The following is a 23,421-nucleotide window of genomic DNA, read 5'->3' on the forward strand; positions in this document are numbered from 1 at the left end:
TTTTAATTAAGTATAAGTTTGGGCTGCTAGTTCCTGCATGGGCTTAGCAAGCCCACTTTATAGTTAAGCTTCTCTTGGAAGCTACTATTGACTTCCCCTAGAAGTCAAGCTATGAAATAAAACAAGTCTCTCTCCTTCACAGGGGGACTTGTCTAGGATCTTTTGGCTGGAAAATCAGTGGCTAATTGCCATTTGGGCAGAGAGAGAGTTCCTCCTCTGTTGTAGTTCGTTTTTTGATTATCTATATAATTCCTCTTAGTTCCATATTTGTGTTCGTGTTCTCTTTACCTCTATCACAATAATGAAACTATACAGAAACAAATACTAGTTTCTTAGATCACATAATATATAAGAAATAGAATACTCCCTCCGTCCGCCAATTCATGTCCTAGGGGAAGGGGGCACGGGTTTTAAGAAAAAGTATATTGTTTATTTGTTGATTGGAGAAGGGTGCACGACTTTTAAGAAAAAATGATTTATTTGTTAAGGAAATAGTTACTAAAAATGGGTAGGACAAGAATTGGTGGACGGAGGGAGTATTGTAGAATACTAAAGGAAAGGGCACCTCAATATTTGAATAACTATAAATATAAACAGAAGCATAGAAATCTTTATGAAGCAGCAAAATGAGAAGGATTTATAAACGTACATCAGTAAGTCTTCGGCCCCTGCTTGTGATTACTTGGACAATGTAATTCTCCTTCTCACCATCATCATTTAATTCGAAACATCCAACAGCTATACTATCTGGACGGATCCATCGGATGGAATCCACTACACAAAATCGACAGTAATGATATATTAATGGTAGCAAGTTATTAAATAAGGAGATGCATAATCAATTCTAACCAAATTCTTTGAGAGACCTTGCTACTTATGGTTTATGAGGGAGACAGCTAGAGACCTACTTTTTATTGCTTACATATGAAAATGATTCCCTGTAATGCAACAGAAAGGGCATGCATTTAATTTTGAATTTCTTCTATCTCACAACTTATTAGCTTTCAACTTGCAATACTCAAGTCTCAAGATCTATTCATATTACTCATGTGGTATCAGAACTCGCTAGCCTAATACACACCTACAATTATCACCCAGTTACAGTCTAAGAGAGAAGTCCCCCACTTCATCCTTTAATTATCACTATATATATATACAGTCACACACACACACACACACACACAGAGAGAGAGCAAAACCTTTGATAACCTGACCAGCATCAGCATCACCAATGACCGATTGGAAAGATAGCAAGAATCTTAACTTTTCCTTAAAGTGAGACGATAAAATGCTGATAACATTGTTTATTGCCACTGCAATATAATTGTCTCCGATGTTCCAGTCAACTATGTAGAAAAAATATATATTAGACAGAAATTCATACGAGTACAAAAAGATAGCCAAATTTTATGCATGGGAGGTTTTATGAGAAGAAGATGAGATGGCAAGTAATACACTGACATCACTGGAAGAAAATGGTTATATCAAGAAAATGAAAACAATTTTCATGGTAGACTTTTGTCTTGTTTAAATAAATGTTGTGATACCATTCACAAACCTGAAAAAGATTATGTGAATGATATTCTTTCTGTGAAACGAAACAATGATATAATTTCTGTGAGGGTTCTCTGGTTAAGATTAAGAAAACAAAGGGATGCAGCAAGAGTTGAGACATACCAGAATCAACATCTTCCATCAAACAAGTAAGGGGACCTTGACCGGATCCATGATATAGTTTTCCACTGGTCGAAAGAATAATATAAGCTTTTGCATCTTTTCTAGCCCAACGTACATCCTTGATGCAAAGGGAATCTTCAAGTGAGACTGAATATGAGGGCTTTTGGTCCTGTTCAAAGTCCATTTAATAAGCAATTCAAAATTCAGATACAAAAGAGTTTTCTTAGTTAATTGATCAAGAAGCAAAGAGAACAAACTGCAGTTGGACATTGAGCAATATATGACAGTTCTTAAACTAAAACAATAACCTTAGAAGCCAAACTCAGATTTAGCTGTATAGAAATGCCATAGACATGCATAAGTAACAATATACCTTATGGAGCAATGCACTAATAGCAAAGAAATGGACGTGACTAGAAACAGTTGCAGCGAGCAAAGAATCATCGGCTGCGAGGGCCAGTATTGAAACCGTTCCAATGGCAACATGCACGAGGCTCAACTCCTGTAGTGACGGGGCTGGTCCTTTGTCTTTGATGGCCTCGGCCGATGCCATCACGTCCTTGGTCCGAGCAACATAAAACCCTAAACCCCAAAACAAGAGTAGGAATAATTTGAAAGGAGAATTGATTTGATTTTTGAAAGATAGAGAGAGGCAAATTACCTTGGCCCTGCGGATGTACTAGAAAGAGGAGACCGAAGCGCTCGGAGACGGCCAAAGGCTGGGAAGGAAGGGATTGGGGGTCGAAGTGGGAGGTGGCGCCGTCGGACTGGAGAATAGGGACGGATTCTCCAATCTTGGAGAAGCGGAAATTTCTGGTGCCGATTTCATCTCCGTCGATTTCGTCATCCAATTTGATGAGACCCAAATCAGCAGGCATTGGGGAGAGAGAGAGAGAGAGAGAGCCGCGGTGGGGAATGGCAATGGGCGGGAAGGATTTTGGGTGACGTTACTCACTCTGTTTCTATATAAGTAAATAAATGTAGCGTAATAGTAAAAATTGAGTGGAGGGGAAAAGGGCACAATTGGAAATTGGGAATTAGGGGCTGGCAAGTTGGCGGAGGTGGACGCCATGTGGTGAGCAGCCGCAACCGCAAGCCTTCCCCAAAATTAGATAACGCAACGCAATTCACACTGACCTAAATTAAGCTACGGCTTTCCTCCTCCGACCTCTCCCCTCAAAACCCTATCGCGCCGCCGTCTCTCCAATTACGCTCGCCAATTTTCAATTTTTTGGATTGTCAAGGTCGTCGCCGGACGCCCTGGTGCCACAATTTTAGTACTTGATTGTGTTTGGAGGTTAAAGTTGCTTCCACTCGCACAGTATTGTAGATGGAGGGGAATTCTTCCGGTGGTGGCGGCGGTGGCGGAGGAGGGGGGAATGATGTGGAGCTGCTGTGCAAAACACTGCAGGTGGAGCACAAGCTATTCTACTTCGACCTCAAGGAGAATCCCCGTGGGCGTTACCTCAAGATCTCCGAGAAGACTTCGGCGACAAGGTCCACCATCATAGTACCTTCCAACGGCATCGCCTGGTTCCTCGATCTCTTCAATTACTATGTCAATTCTGATGACCAGGATGTCTTTAGCAAAGAACTCCAGCTCGATACCAAGGCACCCTTTGATATACCCCACGCACCATGCTCCCATCCCCTCCCTCCCCCCTTCTGTGCCCTTTCTTTAATTTCTTCCGTGCTTTAAGTTTTCCTTTCCTCATATCTGTTTGCAGGTTTTTTATTTTGATGTTGGGGAGAACAGAAGAGGCCGCTTTCTCAAAGTTAGTTGCTCTCTCTATGATTTATCAGCAATTATTTGCTTCAGCTACTTCTGTTTATTGAATTGAACGTTCAGTCTATTAGTAAACACCACAATGCAGTTGCATTGACAAACGCTATAAAGACACGATTTTTTTTTTGAGTGTAAGCTGTTGAGCTCTAAAATATTTCCAGTTAGTGAAAAGATGTCTTAAAGAAATGTCATATGTAAGTTTTAGTTTTGTTTCCTCAATTCACAGTTGGTAAAACTATAAAACCTTGCAATGCATTTTATGGTACATTTGCCTCTACTAAGGTCTTCTCTTAAAAAGTAACTAAAACATTCTAATGATTATATTCCATTTCATTTTGATTATATTTTCATGTGCAAAATTCAATTAAGAAGTATGGGTTTGTAGTTCTAAATAGCAATGATCAATATCAGTTTCTTCCTTTGGAATCAATGCATCTTAATCATACTTGTATCCATTAGATTTGATATCAAAATGTCTGTGTTTTTGTGTATGTTTGCTGGGTTATTAACTAAAACCATCACTGTTGGCTGATGTTTGTTGTCTATCTTTGTAGTTAAGACGCATATTTCAACTTTCAGTTCCCCATATCCAGAGCAAACACCTATATGCTTCTTGACTTGCTAGAAAACAATGTTGAGTAGCTCTAAGTAGTTTCTAGGTTTTAATTCTGAATGCTTATAACATACAGTAGCACATTGTTAACAAGATAATGTTGATACTTCCTGGCATTGCTTATTTGAAATCCCCGAAGGATGAACTTTTTTGTTGTTATGCTGCAATATAACTTTGTAAATGCTGTATTTTTGAATCCATGACCTCTTTCCATCCTCTTTGCTTTTTCTGTTATAGCGATTGGGAATCAAAATTTAAGGCCATTTACCAGAAACATGCTTGTGAATTCGGAAATATTAACCATGTGCATTCTTGTGGAAGATATTTAATTAGAAAGAGAAGATGCTCTTGCGTGTGTTGATGGAGACCACCTCAATGTGAAGCTGTTTTATGTAAATAAGTTGCAACTCATTTTCACTAATTAGACTCTGCCTGCAGATATCCGAAGCTTCAGTCAGCCGAAACCGCAGTACTATTATTGTTCCTGCTGGAAGTGCTCGTGATGAAGGGTGGGCGGCCTTCAGAAATATTTTGGGCGAAATAAATGAAACTTCACGGCTGGTCATCCTTCCAAATCAGGTATGTGGATTCATTATTTCATTATGTAGCTGTAAATATTACTGAGTGCCTCAGAAAGCAAACCTTCATTATGTGAACTTCTGGTTGTGTGTAAGCATCAGCAGAACTCCGAAGTCCCGGAACGCCTTGTCGGGCTTTCAGATGATGTGGGGGCTGGTTTTATATCAAGTCATAGTTCCCAATCTGCCCCAGCGGCTGACTTGAATGTTGATCGCTCTTCTGATCTGCCACCACCTGATGACATAGTCTCCAAAGTGATAAGAGCTGATCAAAAGAAGTTTTTCTTTGATCTAGGTAGCAACAACAGAGGACATTTCTTGAGAATATCAGAGGTGAGGAAGGGAATGTTTATTTATAAAGTTTGTCTCATGCATTTTCCCTTAAAACTTATGAAAAAAATAAAATGCAGGTTACTGGTTCAGATCGTTCATCTATAATTCTCCCGCTGTCTGGCCTGAAGCAGTTCCATGAAATGGTGGGTCACTTTGTGGAGATCACTAAAGATAGAATTGAGGGAATGACTGGTGCAAATGTTAGGACAGTGGACCCTCCTCAAAGGTGAACGTGGGAGAGAATATGGTCAACCAGTCTGATATCTCAAACCAATTGTGATATGTGACATCATTTATTGTGGTTGATTGATTGGGTGTGCGCATCTGTGTTGCTGCTTGTCTAGTGCTCTGCTTTATTCATGTCTCGATTTTGTCTGAATAAGTCTGCCCTCTTCTTCAATCAGAGTACATTTGTGAAAGTTGATCAGCTTGATTCTAGATAGATGGAATGATACATAAATAAATTAATAAGTACATTTTCTGCCAAAAGATTGGCTTCCTTGTTTAATTAGACATCTTTTTTAATAGAGTGGAATTGTGTTTTCTTTCTGCTAGAAAATTGAAGTGGGTTCCTAGCTAGGAAGGGATGCTCTGTCATGAATGTTGAAACTTGGTTTGTTTGAGTGAGCATTTTTTGCTTATTGTGCTTGTGTAGCGAACGGCTAAACGAAAGACTTTGTCGATTGGTTTATTTGAGTGTTTTGATATTTTTTTTTATTACACTAATAAATGAAGAAATTTAAAGGCCGTGGATGTCAATCGGGCCAGCCCATCGGGTTTTCGGGCTAGCCCTATCGGATTCTGGGTTAATCGGGTGCGGGCTAACCGGGTTGGAGATTTTTTTGGGTTGTAAATCTTCAACCCTAACCCTAAACGTTTGGGTTTCGGGCTAGCCCATCGGGGGGCTAACCAGGTTATAGGCGTAAAAATAAAATTATCATTTGTATTTTATTATTCTTAATGATGTAATGTATAATGTATAAAATATACATAGATATTAAAAATATAAATTATATATCTTTAATACATAAAGAGGCGCGGTTGCCCGGTGGGAGTGGATGCCCCGGAGGGGAGGGCGGCGTGGCTGGAGGTGGTAGATCGATCGGCGATAGAGGAAGAATGGCTGAAGTGAGGGATGGAGGCGTGCTAGTGACTAGTGAGGCCGAAAAAATTTCGATTTCAGGCCAAACTTTAAAGGCCTAAACTCTAAAATATTTTAGAATTCAATTAAAAAAAAAAAAAAAACAACAACAACAACAGTAGCCCAACGGCCGAACGAGCTAGCCCGATTTATAATCGGGTTGTGATTTTTCAACCCTAACCTTCTAATTTTGTCGGGTTATTCGGGTCGGCCCCCGGATTTTAGGCTGGACTGACATCCCTACGTACCACAATGAACTCGTATTCAGGACTTCAGGTCTTGAATGTTAACCATTTACCGCTAAGCAAATACACGCACTTTTCTGCTTATAGGAGAAGGAGAGGAACAATGCTATTTAAACTAAGAGTTGCTTTTTGTGGAGTATCGATAGGAAATTGCAGAAGCGACCGCGTACAAGAAGTAGAAATGGCATTATATATTAAAAATCCTACCTAAGTAGTTTACATAATAAATGATAAGAAACAAATTAATTAAGCTATATGTGGTTTAGTTGGAAAAAATGGAATAAAGGTAGTTGGTTGATGATGAGCATCAGCTGTAGAGAGCGAGGTTGGGCTTGCCCTTGACGATACCACATAGTAGCTGCGTTGGAGGGAGATTATATTCATCTCTCAAGGAGTGCTCCGGTGAGACGACGCTCAAGTAGAGCTGCTGCCCCAAATACGCCCTCTCCCTCATCTCCGATCTGAGGTTCCACATTCCGGCGTTGTCCAGCGTCGTCATCACCGCCGCCCACGAGTTGGGGTATACTTGCACTGTGTGCCTGCTGATTGCATCTTGCAGATTGTAGCTCTTCCTCTTGTCGGGGCTCCACCTCCCCGGCTCGATGGCCACCGCGAAGAACGAGTAGCCGTCCAGGTGCCATGTTTGGACCATCTTCTCCTGGTTCTCGAAGATGATCTCCACGAAGTTCCTGAACGTTGCGTTCTTCACGCTCGGCGCCACCACCACCTTGGCGTTGGTCTCTTTCGGCGGCTCGTCCTTGACCAGATCGTATTTGAAGACTTTGTCGGCCATCCCGTAGTACTCGGCCAACTTCACCGGAGTTTCCGGGGTCCACATGGGAGACCCCGTTGATGGCGAAGCGGAGCTTCCCGTCCACCACTTGGCGGGAGCTAGCCAACTTGATGGTGCGGGTGATGTTGATCTGGCCGTAGTGGTAGGAGCCTTGCGGGTTGGGGCGGGCGGCGCTGGCGGTGAGATTCCACCTGAAGGAGCGGAACTGGTTCATCGACCAGGCAACGCCGTGGTTCTCGGGAGGAGGCGGCGGGAGGGTGGAGGAGGCGGGGCCATTGCCGGAGGCGTAGCGGATGGTGGCGACGGACGTGAGGACTTGCTTGAAGAAGCGGGTGGAGGCGACGAAGTAGTAGTCCTTGGGGGTTTGTTGCGCGGTGATCAAGAGGGACATGCATTGGCCGACGTGGATATCCATGGAGTCGTACACATTCTGAACCGTGTGTGAGCCCTCCATCTCCACCAGTTTCATGGTGTGCCCCTGGATTCTGAAATTCACCGACAGCCTCATCCCCACGTTGCATACCCTCAGCCTGTAAGTCTTGCCTGCCTCCATGGTCAGCAGCGGCTCCGCAGCATCGCCGACCTTGCTGGACTTGCCGTTGATCTGAATGCCGTCGGGCTTGCCGATGGAGCGGCCGGCATCAAGAGCGCGCTTGAGGGTCTTGTGGCCCTTGTTGTACCAGTCGCCGAGGAGGATAGCATGCTCTTGAGCGGGGTTGTCGAAGGGGACGGGGATGAGAGGGCGGCTGTGGACCTTGATCATGCCCATACCCCCCGCGGCACGGTGGAGGGCCGTGGTGGGGAAGTAAATGTAGGTGCCGATCTGGTCCTTGACCTGGAACTTGTAGGTGTAGTTGTGGCCGGGGGAGATGGGGCACATGGTGCCGGCGGTGCCGTCCTGCCATGAATTCTTCCGGTGCTGAATGCCCGACCAGGTCAGGAGGAGAGGCTCGTCGAGCTCATTGAACACGTTCACTATGATGTTGTTGTTGGAGGTGCAGTTGATCTCGGGGCCGGGGAATTTGTTGTTGATCAGAATGCCTTGCTGGGGGGTGCCCAGAGGGGAGATGGTGCCGTAGCTCACGTGCCATTCGAAGAAGTGGTAAGGGTCCTCCGCCGTAGCAACCACCGCTAGCCATACACACAACGCCGCAAAGATGGGTCTACTACAGGAGCCCATGCTTAGTTATATATGGTGGTATGTTTTTTTTTCTTTTTTTCTTTTTGGTATCACCTCGTCTGCCAAGAAGAAGAAGATGAAGGTGTAATAATGTCTTCTTCTGGCAAGTACATTAATTTACACTAAGATTGACTATATTTCTTTCGCAAATGAATTAAATCAATGGGTTTTGTAGAAGACAACTCAAATTTGGATGGTTAGCTGCCAAAAAAAATTGGTAAACTTCTAATCACATATCATCCTTCCATATCCTCTTTGCACTCTCATCCATTCTTTTACTTGGGACAATTGCTCTCTCTTTGCTCTTCTATCTATTATCATCATTTCTTTTTTTAGGGTCTTAAGATTACCATTAATTCATCATTCTAGCTATCAATCATATTCATGCACCTTATTTTCATGTTACTTATTGAATATGATGAACCTCTATTTCAAGTTATATATGTCCACGAAACATGCATGGTGATAAGTAAATAAAATTCCAAGTCATTTTCTTACTAGACTTGTCTTTTTGTTTGTCTAGTTATCAACTCTAATAGTAACTTGTTTCATTTCGAGGCTAGCTTGATTGTGGACATTTTAGCTAGCTAGTGGTTTGTAGTGTATTGCCTAAGATACTCGTTCGGATTCATTCATTCAAATTACATGAGATGGGCAATATTCAAATTCATGCAAACCTTGAAGTTGCTTAAGTGAAATTTTGCACCTTGTAATACAAGATGAAATAGGCAATCCAATAAAATAAAGGTGACACCTTCGATTAATCATTTCATACATAGATTTGAATCCAATGTTGCTTAAGTGAAAATTTGATGTTTAACTAATTAATAGTCATTTATTACCATACTTTTGTAATGAAAATATTTATTTATAGTATAGCCAAATTATAATTTTGTAAAAGCATGGTAGTTACTTATTAGGCTACGAGAAATTGAAAGAGAAAAGGGCAAGAATGAGCGAGGAATGATGAGCATTCACCATCTAGGTTGGGAGAAATGGAGATGAAGAAAAAAGAGGAGCGAAAAAGGAGGAGAATGAGCGGATGATGGATGACACACCATTCATTTTGATAACAAACCTCCCTATAAATTCAATCTCACATTCATTCCCACAACACCATTCTTCTCTTGCCAGAAGAAGGCACTAGCTCGCCTTCTTCTTTTTACTTCTTCTTTAAAAAAAATAATAATAAAAAATGGGTTCCTTTATTAGGACACCCCTTGTTGTGGCTCTACCTCTCCTATGCCTCTTGACAATTGCCAATGCAGGGGATCCCTATCTCTTCTTCGAATGGCATGTGACCTATGGCACCATCTCCCCCTTGGGGGTCCCTCAGCAGGGCATTCTCATCAACGGTCAGTTCCCCGGCCCCGAGATCAACTGCACCTCCAACAACAACATCGTCGTCAATGTCTTCAACGAGATCGATGAGCCTCTCCTCCTCACTTGGGCCGGCGTCCAGCAGAGGAAGAACTCCTGGCAGGACGGCACTCCCGGCACCATGTGCCCCATTCTCCCTGGCCATAACTACACCTATCAGTTCCAAGTCAAGGACCAGATTGGCAGTTATATCTACTTCCCCACCACTGCCCTCCACCGCGCCTCTGGCGGCATGGGCATGATTAAGGTCCACAGCCGCCCTCTCATTCCTGTCCCTTTTGATACCCCTGCTGAAGAGCATGCTATCCTCCTCGGAGACTGGTACAACAAGGGCCACAAGACCCTCAAGAGCATTCTTGATTCCGGCCGGTCCATTGGCAAGCCCGATGGCATTCAGATCAATGGCCAGTCCAGCAAGGTTGGCGATGCAGTCGCCAAGCCCCTCGTCACCATGGAGGCCGGAAAGACTTACAGGTTGAGGGTGTGCAATGTGGGAATGAGGCTGACTGTCAACTTCAGAATCCAGGGCCACGCCATGAAATTGGTGGAGATGGAGGGATCCCACACCGTGCAGAATGTGTACGACTCCCTAGATATCCACGTCGGCCAATGTATGTCTGTCTTGGTCACTGCCGATCAAACCCCCAAGGATTACTACTTTGTTGCTTCCAGCCGCTTCTTCAAGCAAGTCCTCACATCCGTGGCCACCGTTCACTACGCCAACGGCAACGGGCCCGCATCCCCTGAGCTTCCACCACCCCCTCCGGAGAACTCCGTCGGTATTGCATGGTCCATCAACCAGTTCCGCTCCTTCAGGTGGAACCTCACTGCTAGTGCCGCCCGCCCCAACCCACAGGGCTCCTACCACTACGGGCAGATCAACATCACCCGCACTATCAAGCTCTCAAACTCCCGCCAAGTGGTGGATGGCAAGCTCCGATTTGCTGTCAACGGTGTATCCCATGTGGATGGTGAAACCCCATTGAAACTGGCGGAGTACTTCGGGAAGGTGGACCAAGTGTTCAAATACGATCTTGTCAAGGATGAGGCAGTACAAGGAGACAAAGTTGTGGTGGCACCCAGCGTGAAGAATGCAACCTTCAGGAACTTCGTGGAGATCATCTTCGAGAACCAGGAGAAGACTATCCAGACATGGCACTTGGATGGATACTCCTTCTTTGCGGTTGCAATTGAGCCTGGGACGTGGACCCCCGAGAAGAGGAAGAACTACAATCTGTTGGACGCAGTGAGCAGGCACACCATTCAGGTTTACCCCAACTCATGGGCTGCAATCATGACCACTCTTGACAATGCTGGCATGTGGAACCTGAGGTCTGATATGAGGGAGAGGGCATATTTGGGACAGCAGTTCTACTTTAGTGTCGTCTCACCAGCACTCTCCTTGAGGGATGAGTACAACCTCCCCGCCACACAGGAACTCTGCGGCATTGTCAAGGATTTGCCCAGGCTTGCCCTATACAGTTGAAGAAGAAGAAGAAGAAGAAGAAGATGGTAGCTAGTCTAATAAATGTGCGTATACATATCTGTATATTCCTTTTCATTCTCAGAATGAATACACATATTTAACCTCTATAATTCCCATATCTTATTTTTTACTTTCACATGCATTAACTAACATGGTCGGCATTCCCTCAAACATAAAAACAAATATGCATGCATATGCCAAACAGGGAAACTTGTTAAGAAACTTATTAGTATAGAAGCAGACGACACTACTACATTATGGTCAGGGAAGGAGATATTTATTACTCTTGCTGAAACAGTCTTTCCGGAGAAAGCCTTATAAAGTTTCATCTATGCATCGCTCTAAATTTTTATTAGATGTTTGTGAACTTTTGTCACAAGCCGACACGTAAGAGAAACTCTTGTAGTAGTCCGGTGAACCACCCTGTCACCTCCATCAATCTTCAAGCCTGCCAGTGTTTCAGCATCATGACTTGGACCATTGATAGCATTTACAGCCTGCACCAAATGGAGGACCATAAATATTCTATACAAACCAAATGCATGAATTTGTATTTCCTCAGAAATTGTTTGCATGTCTCATCTTGCCTCATCATAGCAGTGATTCTCAGAGTCCTTTATGCCATGCAAATAATCTGGAAGAAAACATGATTTCTATGTTTAAACAACAGCAAGGGATGAACATACACAATAACAAATAGACGTAAAATAAATAGCAACCTGAGTACGCCATATCTTTAAATATCAGCAAGCTACGAGGCATTAATACCACAGAAAAGGGAAGGTATTTGCTGGACTTGTAGCCCTTTGTAACTGAAGGTTCGTAAATTATGTCTTGAGTATCGTTTTCTGATGTTTCCGCTGTGCTCTCTAAATTAGGATGAGGAACAAAGTCCATAACAACAGGAGACCCAAGTGATAGAATTGCCACCACAGGCATATATGCAGGTCCGTCCTGATGTGGCTGTTAAGAAGAAAGAAATTGCAAAACAGTGCAATCAAAGTTCCAGAGTAGGAAAGACCATACAACTTCAGCGGATTTGGGCTACTTTCTTCACCCTTCCGCTTTCCACATAACAGTAATAGCAAATATAGATAACCAATAACTTTGCAGATCTACCTAATAAACTTGAATTTAGCACCCACCATAATTCCTTGGTCAGGCAAATATTCGTTGATAAGCACATGGTTGATTGCTGAGGGGAACAACTTTGATTCCTCGCATATTCTATTTGTAACTCTTTTTAGCCAGGATGGCACTGCAAAACACAAAGAACTTGGACATTCAACTTCTGTTGCTGTACCCAAACTTCACATATAAGTCATCATGGTCAATCCTCCAGAAAATTGGAAACAAAATATCAGCTACTTCTGCAGCGGAAAATGTTGGAACAAATATTTTCAAGTTATGCACTCCTAGATCTGCAAACATTCTCCGAGGCAGCATTCTTTGGATCCATGAAACAGTCTCACAAGAGAGCAAACCTCTGTTCCGTTATGCTAGTGCATAAGCAGTAGATTATTATTACCATTTCTTGTTTTGCTTAAACGAGAGGTGAGTGAGTAATGACATAGTATCAGAAGCAAAGAGTGCCCAAACATTTGCTCAGAGTAACCATTACATCTATATCGTACAACCACAAACACAGTAACAGATAATAATGCCATTTGTCCACTGACTGCAGCAAATGCATTCGCGTTTGTCAAATTTGGACAAACAAATAGGAAGGGATGGTTCTTTCATTGCATTGATAGAACAAAGAACTAGGAAAAGATTAGATATTAAGTGATTATTTTAGGAAAAAGATTTTTTAGAATTCTCCTTCGGCACTCGTACAACTGGTATTCCGGACACGTCTTAATTGAAAAGAAAGAAACTTGGCCGTTCGAATCCAAACTCTATTTACATTACGATTCATTATTTCTATGTTATTCATTCACGTAGTAGCCGCGAGCGAAATGGGTGCAGGCTAAACCGTGAAGATTAGAGCAGAAGAACTCCGGTGGAGCCAGTGTGGTGGCGAACACGCTGTGCTGTAAGCTAAGAAGGTGGTGCAGAAGTTCTTGAATAAGGAAAGGATTTACCGATCAAGGTTGCACTCCTCAGCCTAAGGGGGTATTAGCAGCCGTTTCCAGCCCCAAGGGCAGGTTCTTCTATTCTCAAAGCCATATAGAGGAAAAGCCCCGACCGGGCCAGGTCAAGAGGCGAGCAAAGTTCAGTCAAGAAGAGCTAGAAGCATTAAGCCCTATTTCCTCTATCTTCCAATCATAAAAGATTAAGATGAAGTTGCATCAAGAAACTTACATTCTTGGGCAAGAAGACCCTTTTCGTGGACAACTCCTCCTGTGGTCATTTGCAAATTACAATCTCCGAATCAATATGATATGATTTGCAGCAGTAATAAATAAGACGAGTGTTTATGTGTACCCCAATTTTGGAGTCTCCGATTCTTCAAAGTCTTCCATTTGGAAAGCGGCGCTTGGTAAATCTGCAAAGTCAGAGGTGAGATGAATATGCAAAGTTTTGGGGAGGTGTAGATACATAACAATAACATACGTTTTTGAGGAGGAGGTCTTCTTCAGCAGTCGAGATGTACTCAGGAATGTACATGACAGTCGGCACCGAACCCACAACATACTTGTTCAATTCCAGAACTTCCTTCTCTCCTCCTTCCACTCCCAATATCTTTTCCATTCTACACAATTTTCACAAACAAACTTGAGAAGAAAAGAATGAACATGAACGCTTCGACTTCGAGGTGTAGTGCGTGGGCATGTGTGTCATTTACTCTTTTGTTTTATATTTTCCGGAAAAAAGGATTCTTTCTATATTATAAATAAAAATAAAAAAGTTGAGAGGATAAGAGCGTGTGAAATTGAGTGGAAGCAAGAGAATGTCGAACGCCATAGTGAATGGGATTGCCGGAGCTGGCGGAGGTATTGTTGCCCAGATCATTACTTACCCTCTGCAGACGGTAAGCTTCAATCTCTCTCTGCTATAAAGGTAACTGTTATGCGTTTACCCTAAATTTCTACGGCTGGTGCAGGTGAATACACGGCAGCAGACAGAGAGAGTTGCTAAGGCCTCAATTCCATGTGCATCACCTCCTCGGAACACTCTCGTTCAGATTTTTCAGCTCATTAGAAGTGAAGGCATCGGAGGGCTTTACAGCGGCCTCAAGCCATCTCTGCTGGGCACTGCTGCTTCTCAGGTGCCATATTCATGTGGAATTGCGTTTCATGATCTTGCTAAATGCTCATTCCTTCTCTCTACTTGAAGCTTCCAGGGAATCTATTACTCTTTTTACCAGGCTTTCAAAAATAAGGCCGTGGCTGTTGCCCTTGCAAATAAAAGAAAAGGGCGAGGGGATGGCACTCCAGGAATGCTTTCTTGGCTTATTGTGGCTGCACTTGCTGGGTATTTCTTCTCTTCCTAGGGCTAGGGTTACCTATTGTTATTATATCCTCCCTTTGTGTTTATTATGTATGTGCTCATTGCAGCTCTCTCAACGTATTGCTCACCAACCCTATATGGGTTCTTGTTACTCGTATGCAGGTAAGCTACCCTCATTTATGCTCAACACTTCCTCTCAGTTTTAAAAAATGTTTCAATGCACAGTCTAATTTATCTGCTTTCTGTGGTTTCTTTCCTTTTACCACACTTTTCATTTTGCTAGTCTTTGAATTAATGAAAAACTGGCCTTTTTGCTCACTCTCGATTATGCCTTGGCATGGCCACACCCAAACACTTCTGGTTTCATCATAGACCATCTGCTTGGATATACTAAGGTGTCACTATATGTTGACTTCTGAGGATATGTATTTTTCATTTCCACAGACCTACACTCAAGCAGAAAGGAAAATTGTAGAGGCCAAAAAGGAAGCTCTGTTAAAGGAAGCTTCAGAGAATGTTCTATCACGTTCTTCTTTGGCCACCCAATTAGCTCAACTTGATTCAATAAAGCCTCGCCCATATGGAACATTTCAAGCGGTGAATACTACTTGCCATAATCTTCTTTCCTCATCTGTTTTGGCTTACTCATCATTAGTGTCCTTTTACTGTAAATTTTAGGCTGGAAAACATTTATTTTCTATCCCCTACTTGCCATAATCTTCTTTCCTCATCTCTTTTGGCTTACTCATCATTAGTGTCCGTTTACTGTGTAAATTTTAGGCTGGAAAACATTTATTTTCTATCCCATCCATTTCACAGTTAAAAGTGAGGTGTATAACCTACTGAAGATACCAGATGGCAGATGCTCCATGGTTGTATAATTTTTGCCAAACCCATGTAATTTCTCTTCAATGAGTCAAGTACATTGTCTTCTTCCATTATAGTATGATATTTTTAACTGAAAGCATTTACAGTAACTGTGCTGTTTTAGTTTTTTCTTTTTTGTTAGTTTGAATGATATTTTCAGTCAAATGGAAAATTGCATTATAGTATGATATTTACTGTATACATTGTTTCAAATACACTCTTAGCTAGATTTTTAAAGCATGTCAACTGCATACTTTATGTGTAAACCCGCTGAGACACTTCAAATAAGTAATTTGCCATAGGATTGAATTTTACAATCTTTTGTTAGTTCATGAAGGAATAAATCTTAATACTCCCGCAATAGCATGCATTTCCTCTTACAATACTTTGAAGTAAGCATTTTTATCATTCTTATCATTTTATCTAATTTGATATTAGTTTTAATCGGACATCTATTTGAATATCTTTAGTAGGCATGCGAGGTTTATAATGAATCAGGAATTGCTGGATTCTGGAAAGGCATCATTCCAACACTTATAATGGTTAGTTTACTGCATTATTTTCTAACAAAGTCAGCTTTTCAAGATGTTATTTGAATTTCTGCAAATGCTGTTTGATTTTGACTCCCCAGGTCTGCAATCCATCAATTCAGTTCATGATTTATGAGAGTTTGTTAAAACGCCTGAGGAGTAAACGATCTGCTAAGAAACAAGGTTCAACAAATATAAAAGCCGTAGAGGTAAATCTGTTGACATGACTTGCATTACTACTTCTTTTCCATTTTCCACTTGATCAATGAAACTTCATCTTGATGTTGCACAAGGTGTAAGAAAATTTATGCACACCAGTTCAGCAGTCATGTACCTTAAGCAAAACTATGAATGGTGGGTGCTTGGAAAGGTGCGGACACACTCAAGTACAAATATTGTTTCACACACAGATTCTCTGATATGCGTAGTATATGTATCGACATATATCCAAGTTTAAGCATAGTTGTCGGCTGGACATGTAGAGCACATGTACAAATGCAATGATCATTCAAGAGTGCGTAACTTGGTGCAGATTCACACAAATATACTTTCTCACACTATAGCTGATAATATAAATTATGTGAATATGATAGGCTGATAGAGTGAGGGAGTCCATGCAAATTTACAATCACCATTAGAATCTAGCGAACAATGAATGGTTTTTGTTAGAAACAATAAGAAACCAAAAAAACTTTGTAAGGTGTATCATCTACCTCACATTCATTCAAGTTACAAGCCTTTTGTGTTCACTAGATTGATTTGCGCCTTGGTGAAACAAATTGCAATCACTATTTAACATGTGCAACTGCTAAACTGATTGGTTCATTGCTTTCATGGTATATAGATCTTTGTAGTGGGGGCCATTGCAAAGCTAGGAGCAACTGTTTGTACATATCCCCTGTTAGTTGTCAAGGTAAAATCATCTATACTTTGATATCTTGATTTTTCTGAACTAACTATAAGAATAAGAAAGGGTGCATGAGTTTTTATGCCACGCAAACATGATGTACTTTCCATAAATGTGTATAACAGTGTTGTCAACAACAATATAGGGACCTGATTTTCAATAGGACTGAACATTATCTTACTTTTTCTTGTGCATAAATATGCAGTCAAGACTTCAAGCAAAGCAGGAGATTGGTGGAAATATTTCATTAAGATATTCAGGTTTGTAAAATTATTAGTCCACAATACATTTGGTAATGTCTGCTTGTGATTGAAACATCACAAACATCAAAAGATCTTTATTTAAGTAGGTTTTGTGATGGAACAGGTACAATTGATGCCATCAGTAAGATGATACATTATGAAGGAGTGAGCAGCTTTTACAAAGGGATGAGCACGAAGATCGTACAGAGTGTGTTTGCTGCTTCGGTTCTTTTCATGGTGAAAGAGGAGCTAGTCAAGATTTATGATGTGATGAGGATTGCCAAGTGATAACATTCGCAAAATTGTGAGAATATGGGCATGTACCTTCATCACTACAATTCCTTCACATACTTCTCATACATAAAGTTTACAATCGAGAAAATACAGTATGTAACTATATAGTATTCTTGCCAACTTCATGTTACATCTCACGCATATAAAAAGAGTGGATTGATTTATTTCTTTTGGAGCAAAATCATTAGTATGTGCCTCAAATAAAATGTTGAGGTGTTGTGTTTGTCATACATTGAGAAGGATAAAATCCAGTTAGTTCTCAAGGAACAGGGAGGAATTAGAAATGAGACGATTCAGGCTTCTAAAAATAACAAAATTATTGGAGCAATGGAAGTCAGACTACAAGAGAGACACTATAAATCCCCCATAAACAAACAAATAAATAAATCATAAAATGGCCTGTGCAGCCAATAAATTGAAATACGGGAAGAATGCCAAGTAAAATCATTTCACATTTTTTCCCTTTATATAGTACAAAGATATACAAGATAAATCTACTGAGCCTGAAAATTTACATATTGAGGAATGGTATCATATATCATCACTTCAGGTTTACAAAAGAACAAAGATATAGAAGCCAAAGATTAATTATGTATTCATGTGGATGGGGGGTGGAGCCATCCATAAACAAATTAAGAGGCCATAATATTTTCTTCACTTCTCAATTAAGATAATAAATTTCAGATGCGCCCAGGAAAGATAGCTCTGACCAATCTGGGAGTAAGATTAAGAACCACTTATAAGATAGTAGATGGAAAGAACAGTTACAATGTTGGAGAAGTAGCCGCTGGTGGATCCCGGAGAACTTGCTGCAGTAAGCGAGCAGCCAGACGTTGAGTAATTCCACCAACCACACGCCCGCCAAGTTGTCGTGCTTCCGGTTCTTGCAGTACCTGCATACATGAGTTTTAGCTTTTGTAAATTCCAGCAATTTCCATTTAGTAGCAGAAGACCCATTTAATTATTGTTATTCTCCAACAGAGAATGGGGACTCATGAATATCACATAAATGAATCATGTCAAATCATTATATTATGGCTACATTTGGATATTGAACTTTAGCGGGAACTACAAAAATTGAGAAAGAAACAACATTTAGTTTTAACACTTCTCCAACACTTCTATCAAATCATGGTATCCTTCAACAGAGAATGGCGACTCATGAATACCACATAAAACTGAAGATCAAAATCCTTCATTAATAAGAGAATCTACTGGAAAATTTTGGTAGAAGTTACAAAGTGTTGCTAATAGTTTAAATTCTTCATAAATAACTTCTACAATAAATGCCAGATGGAGATCCCTAAAGTATTTTAGATTTCTTGAAACATTGTATGTATTACCAGTCCTCAAATATTAGAGCTTCAAACATAGAAATTTAATCATCTTCTATGAGAAAGCCTTTTGAACTATATCATAAATTACACAAATAAATGAACCAGATTCTTACCTGCACTATAGGCTGGAAAATACTCGGATCAAAGTTATCTGACGATCGTAAGAGTTCCCATATTCTGAATACTTGAGCCCTAAGCTCCATCATACTTTCCTGTTCAGTACTGTTCATTACAAATGGACTAGTAGTCCCATTGACATTAAAAATAAGAGTCCTTATGAGATCAGGAACTAATTTGTATGATTCAATCACCGAGCCCACAATAACAGCTTCAGTTACTTGAATTGCTTCTTTAATTACTAAAACCCTAAGTACTTCACCATCTGGACCCAATAGTAATTTAAGGACAGGTTGTAAAGCATCTTTGGCATTGAAATCTCTGTCTTTTCTTCCCTGAACAAGCAAGTTTTCAAGTCTGTTCCACCTGTGGCAAACAATTTACCGAAGCTTCTAAATGAACAAAATGTTGAGGAGTATAGCTCATCATGCAAAAAAAAAATACGAAAATGATTTAGTAGTTAGTACACTACATGCCTGAATCTCCCATCCTTGAAAAGCAGCTCAATAAGAGCATCTCTGAGATATGGATTGGGATCAGTAAGAAGTCTTTTAGCAAAATATGGATATGATGCAGCCAGCACCTTAAAATTGGGGTCAGCATACAGAGCTAAACCTTCTAGAACAGTCAGAGACCTTAAAATCAAAGCATAATACGCAGGCACTGCAAAAAATAAAAAACTGTTAAGACACAATGTGAAAGAAATCATAACCTATGAAAAATTATCTGATAGCAAGAAGTGATGCCATGAATATACAGGTACTAGAAGAATAGGAAATGGGGATTCTGTATGCTAGTTTACATCCAAGTAGTTATTGGAATTATAGCAGACCATAGAAATGTAGTATATCACAGAAACATGTTCTGCAAGATTAATTTAAGAATGAAAACAATGTTTTGTTCTTCTTCTTGCTCTAGAAGGGAGATTCAGTACTGTAGCATTCATGTGATGCTACGTCATGTAGTATGAACAATGAGAGTCAGTAGTATGTGCAGAACAAAACCATGCTAGTTTCCTTGAAAGAAACAAGTCTCACATGACGCACTGTAGAAACCTGTCAAATCTAGTTTAGGGTGGTCCACTCTGTAGAAACCACTATGAGATCCACCATCTTATTACGGGTTTTTTAGATTTGGGAATATTGTTTGGCTTGTGTGATCCAAGCCACCAGGTCACTTGCGTTGAAGTGGGGAAGCTTCACTCCCTTTGCTGCTATATGCATGTCTATGGACATTCAGGGATCAGAGAAAATATGATCATACAGATCAAGCCTCAAGGAGGTTTCGCCACTGAGGGAGTGATTGTCGAAATGAATCCCCACCTTCATCCCCCTTTTTAAGTGCATTTTAGCACCTCATAGAATCCACAGCACTTGTGTAAATTGTCCCATATCAACCCCAACTTGGACGCAAAGTATTCTCGGTCCTTATAGACTATTTCTTGCACAGCTTCAAGGCCTCTCTATCATGTTAACACAATCCTTCATACTTCTTGAGGCACTCAATTAGTTTCAAGGCCAGCAAGTCGAATCAAATTGATAGAAACAAGACTCAAAATGCAATAGGAAGAAACAAATTATATGTTTAATGATGTACGACTGAAGAGTGATAAAGATACCAGTAGAAGAACTCGTGTCGGGCTATGAGGGCCTACCCAGATAATAGCCGATTAAAAGAATAGTATGCTTGTGTAAGAGCTAAGCAAGATTCACTATTTTTCAACCTTATTTCTGATTCATTAGTTAGCTCTAACTAATCATCCAGCCAAATTTTCTTCTTTTATTCCCTCTCTAAGTGTAAGAGCATGATCATCTCTACGAGTTTCTTAGAAGCTTTGCACTTGTTTCAATAATAAAGGAGACTTTTTCTTCTCCCCAAAATTGAAGAAGATCCACAATGTCCAATTTTAAGCATTAACAACCGAGTAGAAACTAAGAAACATAAAGCATATGGTTTTTCACATCAGACCCCCCTACATAGTTTGCATTTCTTTTGTTGAGTATCAGTCCTCCTTCATGACATTTAATAATTATAATCTAATTCTTATCAGCAAACCATGGGAAACAAAGACAAGTTTGTTTTTTCTCCACAGGGAACAAACTGTTAGTGTATTGAGATAAATTTGTTATAAATGAAGTCAAGGAAATAGATAGTCACCGTTAAATGGGTATTGGTAGAGAACAGCACCCAAACCATCGACAATTGTTTTAAAGTTGAGCTCGCTCACAGTTGAATTGAGTGCATCATCAAAGAAGCTCCTCAAAGCTGGCACAATAGGAGTTACATCTACATCTGGTGACAAAAAGTCCAGAGCATAGTAATCACGAGCCATGGCTTCATAGTCTCGATTAACCATGTGGACGACATGACCAATTATGGCGGATCTTGCTTGTTCAGGAGTCTCACTCATCATTCCAAAGTCAAGAAAAGCAAGCTTTCCATCAGGTGTTGCCAAGAGATTCCCTGGGTGAGGATCTGCATGAAAGTAGCCGTACTCAAGTAGCTGCCTAAGACTGCATTGTATGCCAGTGTTCACTAGATCCAAAACTTTGAGCCCTTGTCTCTCAATGGCTTCTTGCTCATTCAATTTTACTCCTTCAACCCACTCCATAGTCAGCACCTTTCCACTTGTGTAGTCCCAGAAAATATCTGGAACAAGGACATCTGCTTTGTCTGCATACAACTTTTTAAATCTCCTAGCGTTTTGCCCCTCCTGCATAAACATTCAAAATTGCCGCTCACATCTAACAGAGCTATAATTGATACAATCAAAACGACAAACCTATCCAGAAGTACTAACCTGTACATAATTTAGCTCCTGATAAACTCTTCGAGCAAATTCATCAATGAGAGCAACAACATCGCTTGTAATAAAGTCCACATATGTGTTTATGAGGGAACCTAAGCCTCTGATTAGGTAAAAGTCGAGGCCGATAGCCTCTTCAATGCCAGGTCTTTGCACCTTGACAGCAACAACCTGGCCTGAGCACTTCAACTGCGCTTTGTAAACCTGGCCCAAACTGGCAGCAGCAATAGGAGATGCAGAGATTGATGAGTAAACGGAATCAAGCGAACATCCCAACTCTCTCTCAATACAAGAAAAAGCTTCTGCATCTGGAAATGTTGGCAAAGCATCCTTCACCAACAAAGCACACACAAAAAAGGTTGGCACATTTTCTTGAAACGAAAAAGGTAAAGAAGAGAATAGAGATGTGCCTGCAACTGAGAAAGCTCCTCGATGTAAAGGGGCGGGCACAAATCAGGCCTGGTGGATAGACCTTGGCCAATTTTGACAAAAGTAGGGCCCAATCTAGTGAAAGTGTTCCTAAGATGGACTGCTCGCTGCCTCTGGTTCCGATCAAGCTGCCCTCTGAGTTGGTCCAGCCACAAATTCAAGGCAAAGGAACCCAGCCCTGCAAATATCTCCAGCGCCCTCTGCGCCACCCTGATTGGCCGCGACCCGTATTTGCCGGACAGGAGCTCCGCGCTGTACACAGAAGCATTAGCGGCTCGAGCCATTGCCGCCGCTTCTGCTTGCATATCATCGGCTCGGTCTCTAGAAGAGGGGCCGGGGCCGGCGCCGGAGGAATCTCTGAGTCGGGCAAGAGTTACAACGCCCTTCTCTTCATCGCCTCCTCTGAGAGCTGGCAGCGATCGGGGCTTCGCCTCCACCAGAGCCGCTCGCGGCGTACTTAACTTTGCCCTTCCCCTCCTCTGACCCCAATTCGCCGGACCCACAACAGATACCGTAGCGGTACTCATCTGCAAATCAGCGAAATTTCCAATTCTAGTCCACCATTCTCATTTATTTGTGATAATTTCCACTGCTTGTGACGTGTTCGCATCCACACCCACACCCACGTGACGTGCCCAACTTCGCATATCTAATCTAAATATCTAAGTCGCAATTGTTTCTTCTATAAATTAAATTGGAAGTACGGTGTTTAGGGATGACAATTTACCCGCGGATAATGAATACCCGCGAAACCCGAACCTATTAGGGTGGATTTGAGAGGCATTCGATATCCATAGATAATTTCGTGGTTGTAATTCACTATCCATTTAGTTCATGGGTATGGGTTTGGATACTTACTATCCATACCCGCGAAACCCGTTTACCCGTGAAAATACACGCCAATTACCTGTGAAATACCCGTCAATTACCCGTTAAATTTGTTATAAATTTATAATTAAATTTTATTTCGCGGGTATCCAATGGATAATGGGTGGCGGGTATCCGGCGGATAGTAGGTGACGAATATCCGACGGATAGTGTGTAGCAGGTATTTGACGGATAGCGGGTGGCGGATACCCAATGAGTAGCGGGTTCGCGGATACCTGATGAGTAGCGGGTATCCGCGGGTAGCGGGTTTGGATACCATTTGATATCCATGGATAGTTTCGTGGTTAAAAATCATTATCCATTTAGTTCGTGGGTATGGGTATGGATAGTCACTATCCGTACCCGTCGTACCCGATTGCCATCCCTAACGGTGTTATACTTTATCACTACAAAAAATTT

General features: G+C 41.3%; 7 protein-coding genes across 10 annotated transcripts in view; 3 read left to right on the forward strand and 4 right to left on the reverse strand.

Annotated features, from left to right (window-relative positions):
* Window positions 1–2,648, reverse strand: part of LOC130999608 (nuclear pore complex protein NUP214) — an 18,373-nt gene extending 15,725 nt beyond the window's left edge. The window contains exons 1-5 of the mRNA XM_057925193.1: window positions 2,339–2,648; window positions 2,051–2,259; window positions 1,678–1,846; window positions 1,200–1,346; window positions 650–774 (exon numbers count right to left, since the gene is read on the reverse strand). Coding sequence (XP_057781176.1) covers window positions 650–774; window positions 1,200–1,346; window positions 1,678–1,846; window positions 2,051–2,259; window positions 2,339–2,555 — 867 coding nt within the window. The 5' untranslated portion in view covers window positions 2,556–2,648. The remainder of the gene's footprint in view (window positions 1–649; window positions 775–1,199; window positions 1,347–1,677; window positions 1,847–2,050; window positions 2,260–2,338) is intronic.
* Window positions 2,649–2,675: 27 nt separating this feature from the next.
* Window positions 2,676–5,546, forward strand: LOC130999601 (transcription factor Pur-alpha 1). Of its 3 annotated transcripts, none has more exons than XM_057925173.1 (5): window positions 2,676–3,289; window positions 3,405–3,452; window positions 4,515–4,655; window positions 4,751–4,987; window positions 5,065–5,546. In XM_057925173.1, the coding sequence occupies exons 1-5, from the start codon at window positions 3,008–3,010 to the stop codon at window positions 5,215–5,217; spliced, it is 861 nt and encodes a 286-aa protein (XP_057781156.1). In that variant the 5' UTR covers window positions 2,676–3,007; the 3' UTR covers window positions 5,218–5,546. The 3 variants fall into 3 exon arrangements, with proteins under 3 accessions (XP_057781156.1, XP_057781158.1, XP_057781157.1); XM_057925175.1 differs by having other exon boundaries at window positions 2,679–3,289; window positions 4,760–4,987; XM_057925174.1 differs by having other exon boundaries at window positions 2,682–3,289; window positions 4,757–4,987.
* Window positions 5,547–6,540: 994 nt separating this feature from the next.
* On the reverse strand, window positions 6,541–8,510 carry LOC130999596 (L-ascorbate oxidase homolog). The gene is given in 2 exon segments (XM_057925169.1): window positions 6,541–7,202; window positions 7,204–8,510. Coding segments are annotated over 2 exon segments (1,665 nt in total). The 5' UTR covers window positions 8,347–8,510; the 3' UTR covers window positions 6,541–6,680.
* A 776-nt stretch (window positions 8,511–9,286) lies between these two features.
* LOC130999611 (L-ascorbate oxidase homolog) lies at window positions 9,287–11,322 on the forward strand. Its single transcript, XM_057925195.1, has one exon. It carries the CDS (start codon window positions 9,542–9,544, stop codon window positions 11,210–11,212), a length of 1,671 nt encoding a protein of 556 aa, XP_057781178.1. The 5' UTR covers window positions 9,287–9,541; the 3' UTR covers window positions 11,213–11,322.
* Window positions 11,323–11,423: 101 nt separating this feature from the next.
* Window positions 11,424–13,906, reverse strand: LOC130999614 (uncharacterized). Of its 2 annotated transcripts, none has more exons than XM_057925198.1 (7): window positions 13,769–13,906; window positions 13,640–13,700; window positions 13,517–13,555; window positions 12,358–12,470; window positions 11,932–12,175; window positions 11,800–11,846; window positions 11,424–11,709 (listed from the first exon to the last, which is right to left on the reverse strand). In XM_057925198.1, exons 1-7 carry the CDS (start codon window positions 13,904–13,906, stop codon window positions 11,554–11,556), a joined length of 798 nt encoding a protein of 265 aa, XP_057781181.1. In that variant the 3' UTR covers window positions 11,424–11,553. The 2 variants fall into 2 exon arrangements, with proteins under 2 accessions (XP_057781181.1, XP_057781180.1); XM_057925197.1 differs by having other exon boundaries at window positions 12,358–12,509.
* A 141-nt stretch (window positions 13,907–14,047) lies between these two features.
* On the forward strand, window positions 14,048–17,609 carry LOC130999612 (peroxisomal nicotinamide adenine dinucleotide carrier-like). The gene is made up of 10 exons (XM_057925196.1): window positions 14,048–14,186; window positions 14,259–14,423; window positions 14,499–14,629; window positions 14,713–14,767; window positions 15,050–15,202; window positions 15,946–16,014; window positions 16,104–16,211; window positions 16,847–16,915; window positions 17,115–17,169; window positions 17,276–17,609. Exons 1-10 carry the CDS (start codon window positions 14,106–14,108, stop codon window positions 17,437–17,439), a joined length of 1,050 nt encoding a protein of 349 aa, XP_057781179.1. The 5' UTR covers window positions 14,048–14,105; the 3' UTR covers window positions 17,440–17,609.
* A 268-nt stretch (window positions 17,610–17,877) lies between these two features.
* Window positions 17,878–22,794, reverse strand: LOC130999610 (protein ACTIVITY OF BC1 COMPLEX KINASE 3, chloroplastic). The gene is made up of 6 exons (XM_057925194.1): window positions 22,116–22,794; window positions 21,700–22,035; window positions 21,057–21,612; window positions 19,376–19,562; window positions 18,896–19,265; window positions 17,878–18,338 (listed from the first exon to the last, which is right to left on the reverse strand). Exons 1-6 carry the CDS (start codon window positions 22,659–22,661, stop codon window positions 18,210–18,212), a joined length of 2,124 nt encoding a protein of 707 aa, XP_057781177.1. The 5' UTR covers window positions 22,662–22,794; the 3' UTR covers window positions 17,878–18,209.
* Window positions 22,795–23,421: the final 627 nt, after the last annotated feature.

Source organism: Salvia miltiorrhiza, chromosome 8, assembly GCF_028751815.1.
Source record: "Salvia miltiorrhiza cultivar Shanhuang (shh) chromosome 8, IMPLAD_Smil_shh, whole genome shotgun sequence".
NCBI lineage: Eukaryota > Viridiplantae > Streptophyta > Magnoliopsida > Lamiales > Lamiaceae > Salvia > Salvia miltiorrhiza.